The 26,153-nt window shown below is 31.4% G+C and overlaps 1 protein-coding gene across 3 annotated transcripts in view; it reads left to right on the top strand.

Annotated features, from left to right (window-relative positions):
- Positions 1-692: 692 nt before the first annotated feature.
- Positions 693-26,153, top strand: part of LOC140432817 (homeotic protein spalt-major-like) — a 407,769-nt gene continuing 382,308 nt past the window's right edge. For all 3 annotated transcript variants that reach the window (XM_072520938.1, XM_072520936.1, XM_072520939.1), the window contains exon 1: positions 693-1,133. In XM_072520938.1, coding sequence (XP_072377039.1) covers positions 1,037-1,133 — 97 coding nt within the window. In that variant the 5' untranslated portion in view covers positions 693-1,036. The remainder of the gene's footprint in view (positions 1,134-26,153) is intronic.

Genomic DNA, 26,153 nt, shown 5'->3' with positions numbered 1-26,153 from the left:
GTGTATTTACCGATCCCGTCCACTGAGTTAGTAAAGAAATCTATATTATATTCAGCAAGAAAATTATACAACCATCTCCATTTGCAACTTAAATCTACAACTTCTTTCCTTAAGTTCCGTAAATTGACAAAAGCCTATCTATCTAAAAGACCATATTATTCGGTAGAAGAGTTTGTGAACGAATAACTAAGAAATTATAGTAGGTTTAGGTACAAGCAACTAAAGTATTTTTATATATATATTTGGGTATCACATGCAGAAACTTAAACTTATTCGTAAACTAGTTAAATTTTGCAATGGATTGTATATTTTATTATCTTTTATTTTGTGATCCTGTGATATTGATGATTTATGTAATTTTAGTAAATTTGAATTGTTATTATTATTTTTTTTACTTTTTGTAAGCTTTTTCCATAAAATTGTACAATTTTCAATGACAATAATGCATATTTATCTTCTATTCTATTCTATTATAAATGAACTTCTTAAGACTCGTTATGAATTGATGAAATCCTATTCGTTTAGGAATCTCCATCATCTAAAAAATGATCGATGATTTATGAATCGGTTAAAGGCAAGGCGAATCATCTGAATGAGTGAATTTAACCCCTCTCCCATACACAGGTAAACTAGAAGGCGGTGCTTCGTGTGCCGCCCGAGATAGTCGCTTAGTCAAATGCCGAACGCTCAGCTGTACGACTCGGCACACTCACCGTCGACATTCAATTGTCACAACATCGCCCCCGGCCACCTGGACAACACGAAATTTGAAAAGTGCCAGTGGTCCCTTATCATTCAGTGTTATCATTCGCGAAAATTTCTGTACGCGAGCGCCAGCCGATCGGGCTCGAAGCATCACGAGGGTGCGGCGGACGCACCGCCCTTATCTGAACCCCCCTCCACGTTGATCGGCGCCGTTAGACAGCCTCGCGACGTCGACCTGCTCGTATGGTACTTGCACCAATCATAAACTGATACCATGAGTGCGGAAAGTTAAGTGATTTTTTTTGTGGACAGTGACTTGTGTTGTGATAACATGTCTAGAAGAAAACAGGCCAGGCCGATTCGACTCCTGGAGGATGAAGATCCTACGGCGGCGGCTGCTGTTTTTCCTTCTGCGACCGATAATAATGGTAAGTCCTCAGACTTACAGACACCGAATACTAGCCTACACGAGATTCAGAACGAGCAAAAGCTTCAATAAACAAATTTGATCAATGTAAAAACATTTTACTTTGAGAGAACAAGAACTGAACTAGAGAACTGTAACTTTATTAAGATATTTTTAACAACAAACTAACAACAATGTCAACAAATAAATACATTAGAAAATAAGCAATTTGTCAAGCTCTTTTTCAAACAAATGTTGTTTATATTAAAACTAAAATTGTCCTCCAGAAGGATATTATAAAAACTCAAAAATACTCTTTTGAATTAAGCTTTCAGAATGCGTGTTTTTATTGTTAAAAATTATGACTTCTGTTAGCAATCTTGGTAAAATTAGTTACATCAAATTTTAGATCCTTCAAACTGAATTTGATTTGTTCTATTACGCTTTTCATATTAAGCGCAATAAGTAGTTATTGTTATCCGTAGCAACATTTACGATATATGCGTAGGGTTGTCCTTCATATCGTTTTTTATTTGGGCACTGCTGATTTGTCTATTTTACCATATATTTCGCATAAATCTGCAAACACTAACAAATAAAATATTGGTAGATTCATCTGAGGCCGTATGCACTATAAAGACGCAACAAATACAATAAATATACAGAAAATAGAGATATTACGAAGCAATTAATGAACACTTCCCAACATTTTGCCTCCTTTAAATGTTATCTAATGTATTTTTTTACAAAACAGTCTAAAAAGGTTTCTAATCCCTTTAGAAAAGTGACTTAATTTTCTAAAACTGTTGTTTTTAGTTAAAGCTTTTTTTCAATGACAATATTGAAGAAATGAAATTGACTAAATGAAATCAAAAATTATGAATTATATTCTTATTTTATACCGACTAAAAAATATGTAAACATATCAGATAAAGCAGTCAATATCATAATTAATATAAACTAGTTTTTTATACAATTATCTGTAAAGAGTATGACGTAGAAAAGTAGTAGAATATAGAAAAAACCTGATTAGTTTGGAAAAAGGGTGCAAATTCGATATTAAAAAGTACAAAGAATTAAAAATTATCATTCTTTTGAGTAAGCTGGATGTATCGGCAAAACATGTCAACTATATTCTGTGGAATTTAAAAAACATTGTTGTGTTGTATCCAACATGAATTTAGATCGAGTAAAGATCAATTTAATGCAATAAATAATATTAATGTCTTTTTTTGGTTAAAAAAAACTTTAGTAGAGTCTCTATAAATTGCTGATTTACCCATGTACGAATTTCTACTATATGACTACTATATGACTACTATACGACTATATGAATATTGAAACTCTTTGGACACGATATACTCCTATTCCGATTTCTTGTCAATAATTGCGGATATAATATCAATCACTTGATTGTCTTTTTATAAAATAAAAAAAAAAATTTATTATTAAAAGTGATTTACCGTAAGGTAATTTACTGGGATTACAAATAAGAACATTTATTTCTTTTCGTTCAAATTTGTAGCAATCAGATACTTTTTTATACTGTTTTCTGTAACATTTAAAAGTAATTTAAACAAAGTTTCTCACACTTAACCTTAACCTGCCTTTGAAGAGTCTTTCTGCTATTTTATCCTCAAACAAATATAATTTTTTCAAATTGTAATAAAGTTTTTTATCGTCATTGTTTTTGAAACAAACACTGAGTGTTTCATTGAGTTATTAAACAATTTATTATAAAACAGAAGTATTAAAATAACAAAGGCTTATTGCATAATGTTTATTATTCATATTTTAAGGATGTTTGACATTGTTATGTCTGTTGTACCAATCTGTACTGTGATCAGAAAAGCTGACGGTATTCTAATCTTAATTTACAGTAAATTTAAAGTGAAATTTGAACAATTTTATATTCTAATAAGCTACAGATTTTACAATATTCTTGAAATAATATTTTTTATTTGCACATCCCAAAATTTATAAAAATGCTAAAAAACCTTAATGTTAAATATTGAAATCACAATTAATCTATCTTATACCATAGCTTTTTCAGTTTTTTCTTAGAGCATTTCTGAATTTTCTCTAGATCCATAGTTCTTGCCGGTCTACCTCCTTTTTTTCCCGTGTGCTAACCATAATATCTCTTATTTGTTTTGGTGGTCTATTATATACCATTTTTTGCACATGCCCATACCATATCAACTGTTTTATTTGCATGCCATCAACAATTGTTTGTTTAATTTCTATTTTGTTTCGCATTTAATTATTTTGGCGCGGAGATTTTCCGGCAGCTTTTCTTCTGAAATTCATTTCATTTGCAGTTAACAATTGTTTTATTCTCCTTAAGTTAGCATACGGTACTTACAATTACAGGTTCGGTGTTTGTTTGTTTTGAATATGCTTTGATCCTAATTGCGGCTATTGTTATTCTGCGTGTTTTGGTCTTTTGTTGCATTGTCTAATGGTCCGTTTTGAATATGTTGTTAAGACCAAATAATTGCATCCCTTTTATTTGCTGTCAATTTTTAGAAATAATATTTTGCGTTGTCCTTATTCACTTGTGTGACATATAGACTAGCTCATCGAGGTCTTGTGTTGATACTACCTGGTTGTCTGCCAGGTCTGTTAGAGTGAACAAGTTTGTTTGTTCTGCCTTTATATTGTGTTCCATGAATTTAGAGTCTCTTTCAGATATATTTTAAAAAATGTAGAGAACAAGAAAAGCTCGTGTTCAAGATCTTTTGTCACTGTCAAACTATCCGATATTCTGGATTATAAGTTAATTGTAGCTTCAGTATTATCTTACAGCTTTTCTACAGCTTCAATGAGACTGTTAATAATATGAGTGTTTTCTATAAACTTCCAGAGAAAGCTCAGGAAAATAGTATCGTAGACCTTTTGTAAATCTATATAACTTTTTTTTTAGTTTAGTAAAATCCAGCTCCAGTAATATCTGCTTCGTAATTTTTCATAATAATATTTTTATCTTCAAAATCTTTGCATAGACTCTATTTACAGTAGTGATAGATTATATATCTCTATAATTGGCGCAATTTTGGTTGCCTACTTTTTTATGGGTAGTTGAGATGTACATGCACTGTATACAGTGTGATTCCTTAAAAATAAGTTTTAGATTCTAGACCTCCAAACCTGATGATTTTGTTCATAATTGCTAGTTTTCGAGATACCGAGTGTTAAAAGTTTAAATATGGATTTTAATTTACGTAATAATTTTTTGTTTTTTTACATTTTCTATTAAAAAAATGACAATTTTACTTTTTTTGCCACGATGATACTAATTTAAACTCTAATTTAGCATTGCTAATAGAGGGCGCTAGTTACACTTGATTTTGTTTAGCAAATCAAAACAATTTTCTTTTGTTTAGTTAAACTATGGGTAAAATTATAAAAAAATATATGAAAAAGCATTAAATTAGACAAAAAAAAGTTACTCTTGTTTGATTCACGAAATTCGATCGATTATCAAGTTATTTTCTTTTAAAAAGTCCAATGAATTTTAATTTTACAATAAAAAAATTATTCTTTATAATCTATCTATTATTTTTAATCAAATTGGCGGCTTTTATTTTTATTTTCTGAGCGAATTCTAAAAGACAATTAATTCCTTTTTTGTAAAATAATGACTTTACTTGCGACCAAATTGAAAAATCCAAAGGATTGAAATCAGGACTTCTTGGTGTCCAAACAAACTCACTCCCACAACCAATCCATCGATACGTAAACTGTTGATTTAAGTATTAACGAACTTCTAGAGAATAATATGGTAGAGTCCCGTCGTGCAAAAACCTCATGTTTTCTTTTACCGCGAGAAGTAGATCCTCTAGTAATTCGTGTAGTTGTTCTTGGTGATAATCCAAATATAAACTCACATTTAAATTCATTGGAAGTTCAAAAGGACATATTAACTATTCACATATTAGGGCACACCAAATGTTAACCTTAAAGTAGTGTTGTAAATGGGTTTCTCTCTTAGCGTGCTGATTTTCAGAATCCCACAAATAATTATTATTCCATTTAAATCTTCGTCGCCTGGTAAGTGTTGTTTAATCAGTAAAATGAATTGTATTCCGAAAATCTATGTTATTGTTTTGTTTATCTTGTTAAAATTCAGCAAGTTGTAGACGCGCAGGTAAATCTTGAAGTAGTAAATTCTGAACAGGCGTGTAATGGTATGGATGCAGATTTTTCCTCTTCAATATTCTAAAAACAAACGATTGGTTTATCCCTGTTGATAGACTTAATCGGCGGTACTGATATCTGGATTCTTTGTAATACGAATTAAATTTCATCTTCTTCATCGACAATAATAGTTCTTGTAGCTCTGTGTTGACTTTTAGGACGTAAAGATTCCGTCTCACCTAGGCGGTTGTAAAGATTTAGAAACAGTTTGTAGTTGGTTTGCTTTAATTTGGGTTTAATTGTGAATATCGTCGCAGCGGTTCCACTGTAATTTGATTGATCAAGAACACAAATCATATCGCGCATCTCATTGTTGGAAAAACCGTTATACCTAGGCATTATTTGATACAAATAACTATTTTTCTTAATAATTGCTTGATTGGTGAAAAACGGTATACTAATTTAACATATAAGCTATAAAAAATGAACTTTAAATCACGGTTAAATTCATAAATTCATTTACAATGGCACAAATCTACTTGAAAAAGAACAAAAAAATTAAACTACAGCTAAATTCGCGAATGTACAGTTTCTTTGATATTAAGAGATCTTTGCAAAACCGGATCAAAAAGAATATATTGAAATGAATGGAGGGCATTTTGAGTATTTACTTAGAAGTTTTTTATTTTTTTTTATTTGTTATTGTAAGACAGTTAACCGAAAAAAATTGTTTAGATTTACTAAATACAACTAAGTATAACTAGCGCCCTCTATAAGCAATGCTAAATTAGAGTCTAAATTAGCAATCTTTATGACAAAAAACGTAAAATTGACAATTTTTAAATAGAAATGGTGAAAATATACAAAATCATTGCAAAGATCACTGATCACTGTCAGACCAAATAAGGGGTAACGACGTTAATGTGAAACTTTTATTATTTTTCATATTTGTTTTGTATGTTTTTATTGCACAAGTTTATCTTATATTATTTTAATAAAAATGACTCTTACACGGCGAAGGTGGTCTATAAAATCATAATATCTAATTTAAATTTAAAACACACTTACATATTTCTATTCTATTTTATTTTATATCTACTCGTCATGATTCACTGACTATTGATTAAGTCCTCTGTACTACTCAAATAATTATTTGTTTGTTGTGTCATACACACATTTGTTTATATACACTATAAATGTTAGCCTTAGTTTCTGGTGGCCCTGAAGATTCTGTAAATGTGTGTAAATAGCGAAATCGGTAGCCCATTCTTTTTTAAACTTTAATACAACTTATTACGGATTGTGAGTAGAAGACTCATTTCCCTAATATTTATGAAATGTGCTCACACCGGCAACTTTTTCCTCACTCAATATTTAAACTTTAAACACCCGGTATCTCGGAAACTAGCAATATTTGTAGAAGGCGTGTTGGAAAGAATCATCATATTTTGAATTCTAGAATCTACAACTCAGAGACTGGACGTTCTTAATGAATCACCCTGTATATGTACCGTTCGCGTCATAAAAAACTGGTACAACTCTTATAACCAAAAACCGTGTTTTTTAAGTTGTGTACGTTGGTCTTGTCACATGTGTCATTCTAATTTCTAGGGCACTGTTGCCAGTTCAACGAAAATATTATATGAAAAAAGCTAAAAGTAGGGCTGTGCGTCAGATCGCCAGTTTTGAGTATACTAAAAACTAAAACATTATCGATCATTCTCTATCAGTCAGTCACATTTATTTAAACATGCATCCTAAAAAATTCTCCTATTACTATTGTAATTTTCCATAATCTTAATTAAGTATCCACACATTGATTTGTGTTTTATAATGTGTATTATAATTTATGAAAATATTTCAATTTAAAAATAATGATAGATAATCAATCTAGACATAACTTTAAATTATTATAATAAAACATTACAGTGAGATATTGGATTGTAACTGTCACGTTTTGAAAAGCGTTTTTTCGTCCCGGATATTTTATAGTTTATAATACGTAGGATAAAATATAATGTTAGTTTTTCACATTTATTGTTCTTGTAATAAATAATAATTTAATTTTGGTAGTTTGCATGTTACTAAACTTATTGACACAAAATACAATTCGTGTTCGGTAGGTAATTGAAGTATAAAATTACAGTATATGCATTCCAATGTTCCCTGTGCCAATAAGGTTTAAAGATCCTTCAAACATTTTGGATATTATGTCAACCCTATCTCTGGTTATTAAATTTATTTTATTATTTATTTTATTTATTTAAATTTATTAGATACGGTTTTTTGTTGTTAATAATAAAAATAATACCTATCTAAAAACTTTATACATTTTTGAACGTTATTTTTTATATATTTAGATTTTGTGCAATTCCGTTGTCTGTGATGGCAACAACGAATTGATTCACGGACCATTATGTCCAGTCTGAACACAGGTTTACATTGGGAAAAAAAAGTGTACCAGTTTTATATGACGGGAAGTGTACAATGTAATGTTTATACAATTATGCAAGATTTTTGTTGAGTGTCTGTATAAATTTGGTGTTTGAGGATTAATTAATTGTACCTGCCTGAGCTTGGAGACTATTTTTAGTGAATTACAGATATTTTTCACTTCGCTAATAGCTAATAGACTAAAATTAATGCTACTATATACATTCTGTTGTGATTTGTACTATTGTTATTAAGAAAGTCTACTTTATTCTCAGGGACAGTATTGATTTTTCTCTTTTGATGAATATTTTTAATCAGTTTTTAACTTTGCGTACTATTTTTCCCGCCTAAATATACGTTATTAAAATTTTCCCTGACTTTTTTTTCTTTTATATAATTTTTCTTTACAATTCACTTTATATCTATGTATAAATAATTATGTCAATATCTTTCTGTGATGTTAAAAATATTTTGCATTGCTCTTATTTGCCTTCTATATATTTGTAATATTTTAGTTCCTTCAATATGGTTCTATGGTGTATTCTACTGCGTGAATATATTTTTTGACCGTTTGTAATATTACTCAGGTATATTAAAAACAATACTATTAACTTTTTTTCTTGATACTGATGTTTATCTGCATCATTACGTTGATTCTTTTTTATTTGTTCTAAGTAATTTTTTCAAACTTTTAGTTTTTCTGTATCCATTATAATCGTTCCTCCTCCGTTTCCATAAGTATGTGTATATTGCATTAATTTTGCGTTAGTTCTTTAATTTTTTTATGAATCTTAAAGTTGTGGTGTTTGTTTAGTACATTTTTAATTTTTTTAAAATCACTTTGTTTATTCTGTCTTTTTTTTTCGGACTTCAAACTTAGTATCTCATCTATCATCCATTCCCTTTTATATGCTTTTAAGTGGGTGTTCAGCAAACGGTTCGGTTAATGCCGTTTTAAAATGTGTCCAAATGTCTTTGATATTATTTGCTAAATACACTATTATATTCTATAACTGTTTACTGGAATCTAAATAACTTTCAAATTCTCGTCAATGTCGTCTCCTGCAGAAGAATAATGATTTTAAAACAATAATTATTATATACACATAATATGGACATATCCTAACATTTGATTCCTTAATAGGTATCAAAGGTATGATGTTTTGCTGACTTTAATGGTGTGGAATAGTTCTCTTTCTTTTCTTTAACGATCGAGAGCCTGTCTATTCTGTATACGATCAGTCCAAAGAATTTTCAATATTCTCCTGTAAGCTCACATCTCAAATGATTCTATCTTGCTGTTAGTTGGTTAGGAATTGTAAGATACCACGATTCTGCTCTGTATAACACAGTTAGCGAAACATAGCATTTAGTAGCAATATCTTAAGTTCTAAATTGATGTGCAGGTCACATAGATAGTAGTTCTTTCATTTGTATGAATGCTCCTCTTGCTTGTTCAATTTTGAATTTAATCTCGAGATTCGGGTTCAGTTGATTGTTTCTCTATTGGAACATTCTGAGTTCGAGAAAGAGTCATCAATTTGGTCTTATCACTGTTTATTTACATAGTTTTATTTATTTACTAGTATTCACTAGTAGATCTAGTAAACTCTTTTTTGTTGTCTATTTAAAAGTAGTGGTAGAATGAATGACCCCTGTAATTAAATGGTTGCCATATTTTGAATTGGTTTTTTCGTTGACAAAAGTATCTGTGTGCTTCACTATCCGTTTTTAAAAATTAATTTGTGTCTGACCTATGTATGCTTTTGTGTAATTATACAAGATTTCATAGTCACTACTAAATTTCGGCCTCTGTCATTTCTTTCATCATTTTTATGTATTTTTTTAACTCTATCTTATTGCCTTTTTTTTAATCTTCAACCTTGTGGTATTGTATACCAATTGTATAAATAACTCTATGATTATTTGCATCTAGAAAAAGTAAAATGTTTTAGTTTCAAACTTTGTATTAATTTCAACCGCTTATTTCTTTTTGTCTTCGTTTTAGGATTATTAAAACTAATGGTACATATTATGATTATTCTAAAGGTTACCGTTAAAAAAGCTTCTGGCATTTTCAATATGAGTTTTTATTTCGCAGCTATGATCCTCGGTATTCTTAATATTTGCAGACCAGTTACCACGTTTTCTCTTCTCTCTCGAACGGTGTATTGTATATTGTAATTTGGGCTTTTGTGTTGGTGTTCTCACTAATGATAACATAATTTTTCTCTATTTATAATTTGGAGCCACTCCTCATCCTTTGAAGCACTATCTGCCAGCAATACGGTAATGTCTGCATATTCACTATTGTTGGCGTAAGTTGGCCAGTTGGCCATATTCTGATTCGTCGAATATATTTTCATATTGCATCTTAAATAATGTTGACGATATTATGCAACTTTGTTGAACTCCTTTCCCGACTGTGTAGATCTCGAACAGTTCATTTTTAAATAGCACTGTCACTTTTTGTTGGAGATAATATTAATACACATTAATAAATTGTATAATTGCTTATCAATTGTATTTATGACATATTTTCAATCTACTTTATCTATGAATTAACAACATTTAATTTACGAACATTTTCCTCGGTTCAATTACAATATTTACTGTTTTCTAAATAGCTTCAATATTCATTATCTAGATTTTTCCATGCGATTATATATCAAGTTTAAGCAGAGAATTCACTCATCCCAAATATCTAGCATGTGAAATCATTTAGCTCTGAAGAATTCTTTCCGCGATATGTAGTTTGATAACCTGGCATGCTAAAGTATCTAAAACAAATTTTATGTACTTGGATGTCGCGAGCGCAATCTTATAAAGATATTCATTGAAACTCAGCAATTTAACGTTCTCCAGGAAACTCTTTGAAATGAAACTAGTAGTAGAGAGAATAATATGTATCATCTGGATACTTTCCATTCCATTGCCTTTTAATTATTTGTATCTCAAGGTCCTTATACTTGACGATTTTCTTGTTATATTTAACATGCAGACTGTTCTATACAAAAAAACTCTATTATTATATACTGAGAGGCACCAAATAAAAATAAACCAAAGAAAACCTGTGAAAACCTGAAACGCTTGAGACAGTTTTCTTATTCCCGTGATTATAAATATTTATTACTTTGTATAAATTTTGATTATAATAATTATAATTATAATTTTGATTGTTTTAATTTGGCGAATAAATTTACAAATAACATAAAGAAGAAAACTAGGATCCCGTGCAAAAAAACATTGTAAAACGAAGATTTATTTACAAATAAACCTGATTTAATTGTTAGATTGTGATTACATCGGATAAACACGTTGAAGAGTGCACCAAAGAACATTTCACCACAAACCTTACTGTTAACTGTATAATCTAACATTCTGGAAACCAAGCACCTAATCAATAAAATGTTAAACATTAATTTAAAAATGGAACACAGATACAATTTTTAATGTCCAACTTAGCTCATAAATAGCTATAGGCATGTCGAAATGCTTTCCTTGATAAAGTAGTTTTCAAGGTTTTACTAATAAATGAATTTTCATTAGGTATTGATCGAATCAATCAAATATTCTTATTTTGAAATATAATATTTTATTATATATTAATATTCTATGGCGTTCAATAAAATATAGTAAAAATTGATTTGGGTAACCTCAAAAAACCGGTGTTAAGGTGTTTCGTTTTCATTTGTAGTCTAACAAAATACAAACTTTAAAAGATATGATAAGTAATGTTGGACAATCGTATGCATTTTTCTGATGTTTTTATTGTTAGACTGACTGTAGATTTTTTTGCTGTTTTTATGATGTTATTGACATAATATCAAATTGGTAACAACTCTTTACTGAAAATGAATCTTAAATGGCACGAAATGTAGTCGGTACTGTTATTGAAAGAAAAGTAAAGAGAAATCAAATTTTCACAGATATGATAGAGTTTTACTTGACTTATAAAGGAGTTACTGACAGAACAGTTTGATTGCATCATTAAATGTATACCTATTAGTAGTGCTCTTATATATAGTATATATATAGTATATAGTATAGTTGTGTTAGTAATATAGTATTTTTATTTTCTAATATTTACAAGTTTTCTGCCAAACTTTATATATATATATATTGTTATGCTATTTAAATTGTATTATATTGCTTACTTAGGAAAAATCCTGTCTATATTTATTAAATGAACTAATCTCCAATTAATCACAATAAATCAGCATTAATTAATTACAATCTCAGGCTATTTAAATTGTACGATTTACCTTTGATCGTGGATTCAAAATATTTTCCAATTGGCGTCCTAATCGGGATAGGTAATATGACCTGAATAAAATACATAGAATTTCAACTGAACTATATGTGAGATGTCCTTTATTTTAATGAAATTTTATACAACAATCAATCCTGTAATATTTGCAATATACTAACTTTAAATATATGAGAAGTTGTTTTCTATCATGGACCCAAATGTTATTTTACATTGATTTTTAATATGTGTTATAACTAAGCTCTTTTTATAATTCCTTTTTTTTTTAGTGATCGCAAAATTAACTGTCTCTATTATTTATTCAATTTACTTAATTAATAAATGAAAATCACACTCCGGCTCTAATGAAATTTGACTGACCTTTCCTTCTCTGCCGTTGCAATTCTATGGCCACGCCACAACAAAAAAATCCTTTCTCTGCTTCTGCTCCTATTGTGGTCCAGATGACGTACACCTTTCTCCTATCTGTCCTTGTATCTCCAAATGTTTCCGGCTTCGTCTGCTATTAATATTCTTAGGCCCTTTGGTTTTCTATCTCTCTGTACCCCGTTCCTCACACTGGTCAGCTTTTCCACCGCAAATAAACACACCCGGTAAATTACGTCTTCGGGACTTCAAACAAACACAAATCACAAAGCTCCTTCCTTCTTGGACGACGAAAACTGACTAACTAACCTTTTTTTCTCTCTCCTATCTCATAGCTAAAACCAAACCTCCTTGCATTCAAAATTTGACCAATAAAAATCATCCACCTCTTGTGAGTATATCGTTACCACCCAACTCTCTCTATAAAACGTCATTCGGGTAATTCCAGAAAACAAATCTTCTTTAATTATTCTAACTAAATCTATCTACTTTACAAATATTTCTTACTAATAGCTACAAACGATACCTGTTTCTCAATTCAATGTCTTTTGTTAATAAACTTTTACCGATATAATCTTTCGGGGAGAAAACCACCGCAAATCCCGGTCCATTGTTCAACACTTTCTATATACACTTTTATTCCGGGTAAAACCATTTCACAATAACCGACTTATTTAAATTTCTTATCGATAATATTTGAAAGTCTTGTCTCTGAGGCCTAATGAACAATTCTTCGAACAACTTAAAATACATATTTTGTCTTATACAGGATGTTTGAAAATTCATATGCCCGTGTCTTTATGAAATATCAATAATTTTAATTTTTATTTAAGTAATAAAATTTGTATATCGGTTTTTTATTGCTTATGGACATTCAAAAGTACAACAAATCCCCGCCTTTGTAATCGATAAAATTTATCAATTTATGCAACTAAATTTTCTCGAGGCAAAATAAACGCACTTCCTGTATGCTATCTGTACTTATGCTACGTATTATCCTATTCTACTATCTACTTTATACAAATTTAAATCTTCATTCGTGATATTTATATACATCATGGATATTATAAATACCTCTGATCTTTTCAGAATCCATATGTTTCAACTCATAGCTGTTTACTCCATCTTCGTTGTTTACTATGTATGGCCCTTCGAAAACAGGCATCAATTTTGCGCAAATACCGGTCTGAAGATTTGACACTCTTAATGCTCTTACCATTACTTTGTCACCCTTTTGGAAAGTTACTGGTCTTCGTTTCCTATTATGACCCTGTCTCTGGATGTATTTCTCATTGCTTCTTCTTAATCTCCTCTGAACGGTTTCTATAACGTGTCGATACTCTCTTTGTTCTGGATCTTCCCACGGTCTTATCGGCATGACGCCTTTCATGATGTATTCTGGTGTTTCTTTCGTTACTGTACTTGGCATGGAATTTAGGTACATCTCTATTTCTCCCAATTTTCTGTCCCATCGCCGATGTTGACCATCCGTTGCAATACGAAGAAATTTCGTTACCTCTTGTATAAATCGCTCAGAAGGATTACTTTGGGGATGCCTGATGCTTACAAAGTTCGTCTCGATTCCCCGTTCTCTAAGCTGTCCCTTGAAACGATCATTTCGGAAGTACGTTGCATTGTCTAGTAAAATTTTTCTTGGGGTTCCTACCGTAGCGATGAAATTGTCTATTTTTCTCAATATTTCTTCCCCTTTTGTGGTGCGGCAACTATATAATTTTACGTATTTTGAGAACACATCCACCATCACCAGAATATGCTTGTTCCTTTGCGTGGTCACAATTAGATCGCTTAACATGTCGATGGCTATAATGTCCAGGTTGTTCCGGGAAACAATGCTCTTTGCAATATTTTCGTTTTTAAAATTCCTGCTCTTGTATTTCTGGCATACTTCGCATTTCTGTGTGATCTCTTTTGCAATGCGGTAATCTTGTCGACTGATGTAGTTTTCCCTAAATACAAGCCATACCTTTCTACTGCCAATATGTCCATTTTCCTCGTGTAGTTTCTTGATGATTCTTTCTGCCAATGTCGGTGTCACTAAATATAATTCCTTTCCGTCTATTCTCTTAAAAAATATCTCGTTTTCTAGCTCTGCTCTTCTCTTTTCTCTTTCTTCTAGGCCTTCCTGGTCGGTCCTTATCTCATTTAACGAAAATATCCCTTCGTCTTGTGTCAGTATATTCAATCCCACATGTAATGTAATTGTCTCCTTTTTTCCTGTATCTTCGTCCCGTGTTAAAGCGTCAGCTATTATGTTGTCTTTCCCTTTGATGTATCGAAATTGGAAATCATACTCTTGTAAGAGCAGAATGCCTCTGTGTATTCTGTTATTTACCAATCGATTCTTCATGATGTGTATCAATGCTGCATGATCCGTTTCGATGGTGAATTTAGCTCCCAATAAGTAAAACCTTAATTTGTTTACGCAAAATAGTACACTGGCGAATTCCAACTCGGTGACACTGTATTTTCTCTCATGTGTTTTAGTCACTCGAGATATAAAACATATCGGAACCTCTTGGCCGTTTTGTATTTGCGACAACACTCCTGCAAATTTCTGTATCGACGCATCCGTACGGAGTATAAACGGCAAATTGTAAATAGGGTGATATATTTTTGTTCCTTTAGCAAATTCTTGTTTCAATATTTTGAAAGCTTCCTCCTGTTCTTCTTTCCAATTCCATTTTGTCCCTTTCTTTAACAATTTTATTAAAGGAATTTCTTTTTGGCTTAAATCGGGAATTAATTTCTTGAAATAATTTATCGTACCGAGAAACCCTCGCAATGTTTTTAGATTTGTTGGTCTTGGGTATTCGTCGATGAGCTTTACTCTGTCCTCGGCTAGACTTACAGTTTCGGTGTCAAGTTTGAAACCCAAATAAATCACTTCCTTTTGAAAAAATTGACATTTTTCAATGTTTAGTTTTAATCCCGCTGTGTCCAATTCTTTCAAAATTATTTTGATATGTTCCACATGACTCTGCATATCTTGTGAAAAAATTAATAAATCGTCGATGTAATGGACGATGAACTCTTCATGGTGATTCAAAATGGTATGCAAAGCTCGTACAAGTGCTGCACAGGCGCTTTGTAATCCAAACGGAACTACCTTAAATCGGTATACTATACCATCAATTGAAAAGGCAGTGTAGTTTCTACACTTTTCAGCCAAAGGTATTAACCAAAAACTATGCTTTAGATCAATTTTTGAGAAAATATGTGATCCCGTGATCCTTCCAAAAATGGCCTCGATATTTAACGGTGATTCATATTGTGATACTGTGTGTTGGTTGATATTTCGGGCATCTAAACAGAGTCTTAACTCTCCACTGCTCTTCTTCACTATCACAATTGGGTTAATATAGGGTGAGTCACATCTCTCAATGATTTGATCTTCCAACATTTTTTTGATTTCTTGCTTTACTTCTTGCCGATACTTATAAGGAATTGGATAAGTCTTCGATCGAAAATTTCTCAAGTTTTTCACCTCAAATGAGTGCTCGTATTTTGTGGCCACTCGGTTTTCCTCATTTATCAGCGTTTCATAGTCTCTTAAAATTATACGCAAATCATTTTCTTTGCCTTCTCCACATATCAATTTTTTTTCTCTCCCATCAAATTTTTCGCACATATTCACCGTGTACTCCGTGTCTTCTTCAAACACCACTGTCTCCATTGTGTCCTCTTCATTTTCCTTTGTGTTTTTTTTTGTTGGGCTCGTCTCTTCTTTTGAGGAATCCCAAGTTTTGCTTTTATTTCTTGTCAAAATTTTTCCATCTTCTTCTCCTGAGCTCGTCTCATCTTTTGAGGAATCCCAGGTTTTTTTTTCTTTGATCTTTTTCAGACCTTTTCCCCTCTTTCTTCCTTTTCCTTTCTTCGTCGCCAGGTTCATTTCCACCGTTTGTTCTTTCTCTGATTCGTCCGTAATTTGTTTCTCTTGTTCCTTATCCTGTTCTTCTTCTTTTTCCTTGGTTATTTTCATCGTATTGGTTTTGAAGTCGATCACTACATGTTTTTCCGTTAATTCGTCAACGCCTACAATCATGTCATGTGACATATTCGGCATTATTACACATTGAAGTGCATACATATTTTTTTTCAATCGTACCATTACTCGTATACCTTCATTTATTGTTGCCAATGTCCGTTTATTTGCGCCCACTAAATTCACCCTAGGTATTTTATAAATTAGACTTGTTAAATTTACTTCTTCGATTACTTTTCTGTTGACCAGTGTTATTTCAGAGCCTGTGTCTATCATAATTTTAATTGGTTTCTCATTTATAAATCCATCCACAAATTTTAAATTAACTCCATTTCTCTTTTCATTGTTTCCTGCCAGTTTAATAAATTCCTTGGGGTGACAAAAAATTCCTGTTTGTTTCTTCGTTTTTAGTGAGCGCCTTCTTGAAAACACGCCTGTTGTTCTTCTGTGTTTTCTCTCCCGTCATCTTCTCTCTCATATTCATTTTCTTCTCTTTGCATATTATTTATTTCTCTTCTGTTCTCTTTTGGTCTATCATTCCCGTATCGATTACCGCGAGATTCCTGTTCATTCCGTGGGTTATTGTATCTGTTTCCTTGGTATGGGCGGTTATTTCTACTCTGATTTTCCCGATCCCTGTTTTCATTCCATCTCTGGGTTCTGGGTTCATAATTCTCTCTTCCGTTCGGTCTATTTTCATATCCCCGTCTAGGTATGAATTCTCGTCTTGTATAATCTCTTCTAAAATTTTGACCTCTATCTCTATATTCTTGGTTTTCTCTTTGTCTATAATTTTCTTGCGGTCTTCTTTCTCTTCTTTCATGCCTATGTGATTCTCTCATTTGCAAAAATTGACATAAGCTGTCAATGTCCTTGTAATTTTGGAGATTTATGTGGTCTTCCAAGGTATCTTCAAAATGTCGCGATATCAACTCTACCAATTGTTCTGATGAATAATTATATTGCAAATGTTTTGCATTATTATAGAGTTGTAATGCGTACATCTTTTCTGATACGCCCATCCTCTCATGGTATTTTCCATTTTGTAACTCTTTATTTACTTGTAGTTGCTGGATTTTTCCCCAGAAATAATTTAAGAATCTTCTCTCAAAATCTTGCCAATTGTCCAATTCTTCTTCCTTGCTGACAAACCAAAGATTTGCCTCTTCTGTGAGATGGTTTCTGATGGTTTCCTTTGCTGTTGCAAACGGTCCTATGTATTTGACTTTTTCCTTTAGGTTATTTATAAAAGGCACTGGGTGTATTTTCCTTATATCCCCGCCAAATCGTACTTTTACGTCTTCTGTGCTATGTACGATGACTTCCTTTCTTTCTACTCCTCTTATCTCCATCTCTGCAATTTGTTTAAATCTCCTTTCCGTTTCTTTCCGGTCTTCTTGTAGCGCATTTTCAAATTTTATTTCTATCTGTTCTAATTCCCTTTTTTGCATACTCTGAATATCCTTCATTTTAGTTTCGATTTCTTCTCTCTGCAATTCTATTTTCCTCTCTGTTTCTTCCCTACTTCTTTCTAAACAGACTTTTATTTCGTTTTCATATTTGTCCATACGCGTTTCCATTTTTTGTTCCATTTTTCTTTGGTTTTCTTCCAAATTGTCCAATTTTTGTTCCGTTCTTTGTTGTGATTCATCCATTATGTGTTTTGTTTCCAGTTGATTTTTATCCATTTTTTGTGACGATTCTTGTATTTGTTGTGTCTGTATTTGCATCATAGCTAATAATTTTTCTAACATCCCTGTTTCTTTTCTTTCCTCCATTATTGTAGCATTTCCTTCATTATCCGATCCTTCATCAATAATTGTTTCCTCTTCTATCTTATCCTCTTTCCTTTCTTGCGTTTTGCTTTGACTCCTTGTGGCCGACATGTTCGTTAGATTATTTATCCCCGCCAAATATGAAACTTTGAAATTTGTGCAATAATTTCCCCGCCAAATATAAAATTCTACTGGTCTGTTGCAACAAACGGGACTTTTCCTGTTCAAATGTAATAACTCTTGAGTACGAGTATCAAATTTCAATATCCCACAAATAAATCAAATGGTAAAATATCAAATGTCAAAATCAATCAAATCATTCAAGTATGGTAAAATTATCAAATTTAAATATCACACAAATAAATCAATTATGGTAACCTATAAATTGTCAATATCACGAATAAATCAATTATGGTAAATTGTATCTTAAAAAAAATATATAATCTTTATGTCCTCAATTTTTACATAATATTTCACTTTATCCCCGGCATATAAACTTTCAAATATCTGCTCGTCTACTCCTATCCTTTCAAATTTGCCAACTAGAAATATTTTTCAAAGCTTTACACGTTGGGGGCCATTTTGTTATGCTATTTAAATTGTATTATATTGCTTACTTAGGAAAAATCCTGTCTATATTTATTAAATGAACTAATCTCCAATTAATCACAATAAATCAGCATTAATTAATTACAATCTCAGGCTATTTAAATTGTACGATTTACCTTTGATCGTGGATTCAAAATATTTTCCAATTGGCGTCCTAATCGGGATAGGTAATATGACCTGAATAAAATACATAGAATTTCAACTGAACTATATGTGAGATGTCCTTTATTTTAATGAAATTTTATACAACAATCAATCCTGTAATATTTGCAATATACTAACTTTAAATATATGAGAAGTTGTTTTCTATCATGGACCCAAATGTTATTTTACATTGATTTTTAATATGTGTTATAACTAAGCTCTTTTTATAATTCCTTTTTTTTTTAGTGATCGCAAAATTAACTGTCTCTATTATTTATTCAATTTACTTAATTAATAAATGAAAATCACACTCCGGCTCTAATGAAATTTGACTGACCTTTCCTTCTCTGCCGTTGCAATTCTATGGCCACGCCACAACAAAAAAATCCTTTCTCTGCTTCTGCTCCTATTGTGGTCCAGATGACGTACACCTTTCTCCTATCTGTCCTTGTATCTCCAAATGTTTCCGGCTTCGTCTGCTATTAATATTCTTAGGCCCTTTGGTTTTCTATCTCTCTGTACCCCGTTCCTCACACTGGTCAGCTTTTCCACCGCAAATAAACACACCCGGTAAATTACGTCTTCGGGACTTCAAACAAACACAAATCACAAAGCTCCTTCCTTCTTGGACGACGAAAACTGACTAACTAACCTTTTTTTCTCTCTCCTATCTCATAGCTAAAACCAAACCTCCTTGCATTCAAAATTTGACCAATAAAAATCATCCACCTCTTGTGAGTATATCGTTACCACCCAACTCTCTCTATAAAACGTCATTCGGGTAATTCCAGAAAACAAATCTTCTTTAATTATTCTAACTAAATCTATCTACTTTACAAATATTTCTTACTAATAGCTACAAACGATACCTGTTTCTCAATTCAATGTCTTTTGTTAATAAACTTTTACCGATATAATCTTTCGGGGAGAAAACCACCGCAAATCCCGGTCCATTGTTCAACACTTTCTATATACACTTTTATTCCGGGTAAAACCATTTCACAATAACCGACTTATTTAAATTTCTTATCGATAATATTTGAAAGTCTTGTCTCTGAGGCCTAATGAACAATTCTTCGAACAACTTAAAATACATATTTTGTCTTATACAGGATGTTTGAAAATTCATATGCCCGTGTCTTTATGAAATATCAATAATTTTAATTTTTATTTAAGTAATAAAATTTGTATATCGGTTTTTTATTGCTTATGGACATTCAAAAGTACAACAATATATATATATATATATATATATATATATATATATATATATATATATATATATATATATATATATTTTGGTACTTTGTAATTCCTTTTATTATAAATATTTTAGGATTTTTTAAAATCGTGTTATTCTGTAATTTTTTTTACTAAATTTATTTATTTTTTTTACTAATTTTTATTTTAAAAAGTAAAATTTTACAAGAAAATAACTGGAACAACAGGAGTCATTCTTCTTCTAGTATCATATCATTAATATATTATGTTAGTGATGTTTGTGATTCACATAAGTTCGTTGATCAGTCCACTGGCTCAGACTTTTCAGCCAGGTTAATCGTCATTGTCTAGTTCTCTTCTTTTTTTTTAATTTATCTTGAATTATAAGCTACAGAATGTTATCGTTTTCATTTTTATCAGTTTATCAAAATATACCAATTTTCTATATTTAACTGCGAAATTCAGGCTTTGGTCTTGATCGATCATTTTCGTACAGCGGAATAGAAAACTTAACCTATATTGGCGCCTCTTACGAAGAGCAGTTTTCGTTCTATAAAACAAACCTAAGGATTTCTAGAGCTTTAGAGTAATAGAATCTAGAGGAAGATTCTATAGTTTCTACGGTGTGAACGTTGGGGTTGGAAACCTCAAAATATCTCCGTTAGGTAGATTTTAGCAAAAAACGCCGAGGAAGGTCGTGTTTTAAATTTAGTTCTGCTTTCATTTTGGATAACCGTAACTATATTGACTATCACCATGACGTCATAATAACGTCATCCATTTGTTTTTAAATGGAAAGATTAAATAGACAATGGAACTTTAAAAGCGACAATGTCTTACTACTCGTATTAACCTTAAGTTAGTAGTTTTCGATATACAAGGCGTTAAAATTAAAAAAAATCAATGGACAATTTCAAGAAACTATGTATAATTTTTAAGAGCAGAATGAGAGCAATATTTCTTTAAAATCCACACACTTCCTAGCAGTAAGCCAAGCTTTGATTAAATCCACGCAACACGTTTTTAAGAGTTTTAGGTAATATGACATCAATTTTTGTACGAATTCTTTTCTTCGCTTCGTCGATATTATTGAATTAAGTGACATATAATTTGATTTAATATATCCTCACTAAAAGAAATCCAGCGAAGTAAGGTCTGGCGATCTAGCTGGCCATTCTATGAAGCCCTACTCCCAATTTGTTGATTTGAAAATATTTCGTTTAAATAATTACGAACAATCAGATCACAATTGGGAGTAGCCTAGTCTTGTTGATACCACAAAGCTTCATTTGAGATATTTGGGTTGTTGTCATTTGGAAATAGTACGATTAGTTTTTGTGCTATTTGCTATATCTACAAATCTAATTATTTTGCACCAGTGAGATTTTCATCTACGAAAATTGGGCCGATAATTTTAATGCCAATAATTCCTGCCCATACATTAACCGTTTAGGAGAATTAGGTATGGCCTTTTCGTCATCAAGTAAGAGTTTAATTACGGTGCCGTTTAGATTTCTATTACATCACTCCAATATTTCTTTGCAAAATTTTAATCTTCTATCTGGGTCATTTTCGTTTAATTGTTCCACTGAATTCATTTTGTAAGGATCCCATTTATGTTTTTTATGCAAATTAGAATATGCAATATTTGCCATATTATAAGAAATGAACAGAGATATGGCTTGTTGCAAATCATTCTTTAGAGCAAGGTATTTTGAAGGAGGGAACCAGGGAGAAGAAAAATATCTTGGGTTTATAGTCTGAGTAAATGGTTTAAATGATTAGGATAACCATGCTGATCGCCAAAATCCGAAACGGACAGGTACTGTGAGAAGAAGAATTACAGGGCAACAGTTAAGTCTAGGAAGATGGTAAAAGGCGCAGACCTGGATGGAGTGAAATGATTAAGATATACCTAAAATATTTTCAATGTCTTCCACAGATACACAGACAACTTTCGAAGAATTAATAGCATAGTTTCCAATCTCTTTTGCTTTTACATTCAGAGAGATAATCTTAATTATTGGTATCTGTTATGTATTTTCAATTATGTATCTATTTTTGACTGAAAACTCTGTAATTTGGCTAAAAATATCTGTCACACTGAAACACTGTAAGTAAAATACTTCTTTTAGCATTGTTATAAGTATACAAAAACAAAAGTAATATCTAGTTCCTTTACAGGTTATTTTTTTATAATATATTAAATAAAATGTAAATTATTTGACATTTAAAAAAGATGCAGTTTATTTTTTATTAATTGGCGCAGCACATCTGGTAAAATTTGCATTATCAAGTTTTAGCCGGCGGACAAATCATAGTCCATACATTAACGATATCATAAATTACTTAAAGATGCCGTCTAAAAACAAAAAACAAATAAAAAAACGATCCATATGTCATATTTTTAGAAACGACATTTTAATGATAATATAACTTTTATTTTTGCTGTTTTAATTGATTAATTAGCAAAAAACACACTTTATTAATAAAACCATTTAATTGGTAGGTTGACAACATAATTTTTGGATTAAAACTAGATGATTAGTGTATTAAAATTATTTATTATACATTTGACATCTTTATTCATGTCTCTCAAGTTGTTTCAGACTTCCGACAGTCTGCCACGTATGGAAATGTACAATACAAATAACAGGTAATACTAATATCGTATAGCGTTTTTGCCAGGGAGATATTTTCATATGGTTCCGACGCCAATTGTCGATGAACACTAGCTCAGAAAGACCGACAGCTTTACATGACTTCCGAAGCGCGGTGATGGCTCGTATCATTTTTCCAAATGGAAAGGTCTAAAACTGTGAGTCTGAATTTATCTATAATCTACGTAGGTCAGTCTGGATAGGGAAGGTCTTATCAAGATAGTACCAAACAAAGACCCTTGGATCAACTACAAACATATTATTAGGGCTATAGCTATGCCATTAACTGTAAATTTGTTATTTAGACATGACAGCTATCTACACATAGAGAAACACGCACAACAAAGCATTAAACAAAAATTACATACAAATACATGCATTTCTGCACCAATGTGTAATTTGCAAATTAAGCAAAGGTAGCACAACTGACTTATCATAAGATCTTCTTCACGTGCCATCTCCGCGACGGAGGTTGGCAATCATCATGGCTATTCTGATCTTAGATCATATCATAAGATAACTCTTCATAATTTAAAGGCTTTCGAAGTTAGGTTGATCAATATAAGAGACTTAGGAAGCTCTTAAGAGCCCTATGGTGGCTCTAGGTTAGCACGGAAATGCCGAGATGAACAAGAAGCTCAATAGATTAGCGGAATATAAAACAGTCACAGTGGTATAGGTGCCAAGTTAACAGAGAATACAGACCATGAAAGAGGTGATGAACTTGCTAGAAAAATATCAGATAGAAAATATTGTAATCATAGCCAGCTGTGGGACTGCCAAAGAGCATCGTCCGTGACCGGAAAAAAGCGTGGATCTGAGAACAACATGACTATCACTGGCAAAGTATATCCACATAAATACATGAGTGTACTTGGGGACATCGCTGAAGGAAAAATGTATGTTGCAAGCACATGCGCTGAAGTATTGTGAAACATTGTTTAATGTTTTATTATGTCCATATTTTTCTATTTGACCAATATTTCTTCTTATCATTTAAGTATATTTATTATTCATATGGTTGCTGTGTTTTTACCTATCTGTCTTGTTTTCATGTGCTAAATAGATTATTTCGTCCAAGAAAATTTTTAACCTCATCTTCATAATATTTGAGACGAGATTTTATTTATCCCAGGAAAAAGAATTAGAGAACATATCTTTAATGTTAGACAGATAATCAAAAACTCATTTAATTTCAATACCTCCATGCTTATGCTCTTTGTGAATCATACAAAAAGCCTTCGATAAAGATAATTGAAGCATTCAATTGAATGCTAGCAAAGATGTGGACACACCACCACTTAGTTTAGATGATTACTCATCTATACGAAAGAAATAGTTGCACAGAAAAAATAAACAACACACATTCTGTTAATTTCAGAACAGAAGCCGGTATCATGCAGGGCTATACAATCTCTCCAATTCTGTTTAATATCTATAGCAAATACACTATGAAAACCAAGTAAGATAAATGAAGGGGTGGAATATTGATTGGAAGATCAGAAATCATTTAACGAATAATAATCGCTTAATAGACAAAACACCGAACAATATTCAACAAAATAAAGAGATTAGAGGCTTCGAAGTAGTTAATAGATTTACATACATGGAATCTCTCATAACAAACGAAGAAAGATACAACGGAGAGATACGTAGGAAGTTTACTATTACAAAAACAGCTATGATGAAACTGGTAACAATGTAGTCAAAATAACAAGTCTGGTAAGAGCAGTAATGTTTCCTATAGCCTGAATTCAAAATGTGAGCCCCGAAAAAACCAAACTAAAATACCTGCATAATAAAAATATACTTTGGTAAATATCTAACAAACAAATCCATCGTAGAATCACTCAAAGTAAAAGATAGATTAAACAAATACCACAGAAGTATTATTGCAGTATTTTGGAAACACTGTGAAAAAATTGATAATCCAATGTAGGTTGAAATGATAAAGATTAACCAAGGGTTACACGAAGCATAACCAGCCCAAGACCAAGACAGAGAATGATGGAAAGAAATTGCAAAAAGTTATAAAAATTTGATGGTGTCACCACATTACTACATGGGATTGGGATCGATGGAGAGGAGAGGCTTTCTACTGGGATCGCTTTCTTTTAAATATGTCTGACTTGTTTATTTGCAAAATCTTTTTCAATATATTTATATTTTTGTTTCAGGAATAACATTTGCTTTTTGACTACAAATTCTCTTCCTTTTCCTTCTCTTTGTTTTTCCAAATAATTATTTATTGTTTAGATTGTTTAATTTTATATTACTCATTCGAATCTTATTTCCGTGATCAATTGTTCTTTTATAATCTTCTTCATATCTGTTTGATTTCGACATTGAACAAATTTCTTGTTTTTTTTATACAAAAATATCGTTTTATGGACACCTCTTCAGAATCACTTTAAAACCTGTAAATTTCACATCCTACTCCAGTTATTATTTCCCTGGCTCGATATAAATATTCACATTGTTTGTTGATATATTAAAATTACTTGTTGCTCCCTGTTGTACCATCGAGTGGCCTATATGACCGGATCCAACAGATAAAAAAATTATGCTCACGATTAAGCAGCGATTTATCAAAAAACCAGATTTAATATAATGCTTTGCTCGTTCTTGATTCACCGATAGCATTCAACTAACTAAATTTAAAATTTAATCAACCACCTGGTCGGGCTTTTTCCTTTTTTCGAACATTACTGTCATTCTGAAAGGCATTATGGCGTATATAATTAAATAAATGTTTACACTAGATATCATCTTACGGAATATTTCTCTAGAAACAACAGATGTTAAGTTTTGTGAACACACGACGAGTTAGGATGTATAAATTGGGTGATATAATAATGTGTTTCATTCATGTTTTACCAAATATTAATCTTCTAAACTGTTTATATTTTAACACATTTTTAAATACTATGTATCTGTATATTTCTAACAGTTTTATACGAGAAAAGTATAAAATTTTGAAAAAGTTCTTTGTATTTGGTTATTTCTCTATCATTTACTACCTATTTTTATATCTTTTGAGATTTGATCACAGATATTCCATGAATAATCAGATGATTTTGTCTTTCGCTCATCAAAGAGGTTTGATGAGTTTTCTCTTGTGTTATTTTCGTGATATACATCGCATTGTTTGTTCTTAACCCTTTACCGCATTATGTGCCATAAACGGCACAAACCAAAAATTTTCTTTTAATGTCAATTCAATTTTTGTCGTAGCTGTATGGCAGCTCATATCTGGCACATACTAATAGTATGAGCAACATATGCGTCATAGTTCTGGCAGAGAGATAGGCCCTCGTACGCAGTTTCATTTTTAACCACGTGAAACATTGTTCGAAGTTTGAGGTTATTTTTTATGGTAAAAACGTTTTTTACGACAAAAAAATTGAAATTCATTGTATTG

This window comes from Diabrotica undecimpunctata, chromosome 1 (genome assembly GCF_040954645.1).
Source record: "Diabrotica undecimpunctata isolate CICGRU chromosome 1, icDiaUnde3, whole genome shotgun sequence".
NCBI classification, from domain to species: domain Eukaryota; kingdom Metazoa; phylum Arthropoda; class Insecta; order Coleoptera; family Chrysomelidae; genus Diabrotica; species Diabrotica undecimpunctata.
The sequence above is the reverse complement of the archived record's forward strand: the minus strand, read 5'-3'. Positions and strand labels throughout refer to the sequence as shown.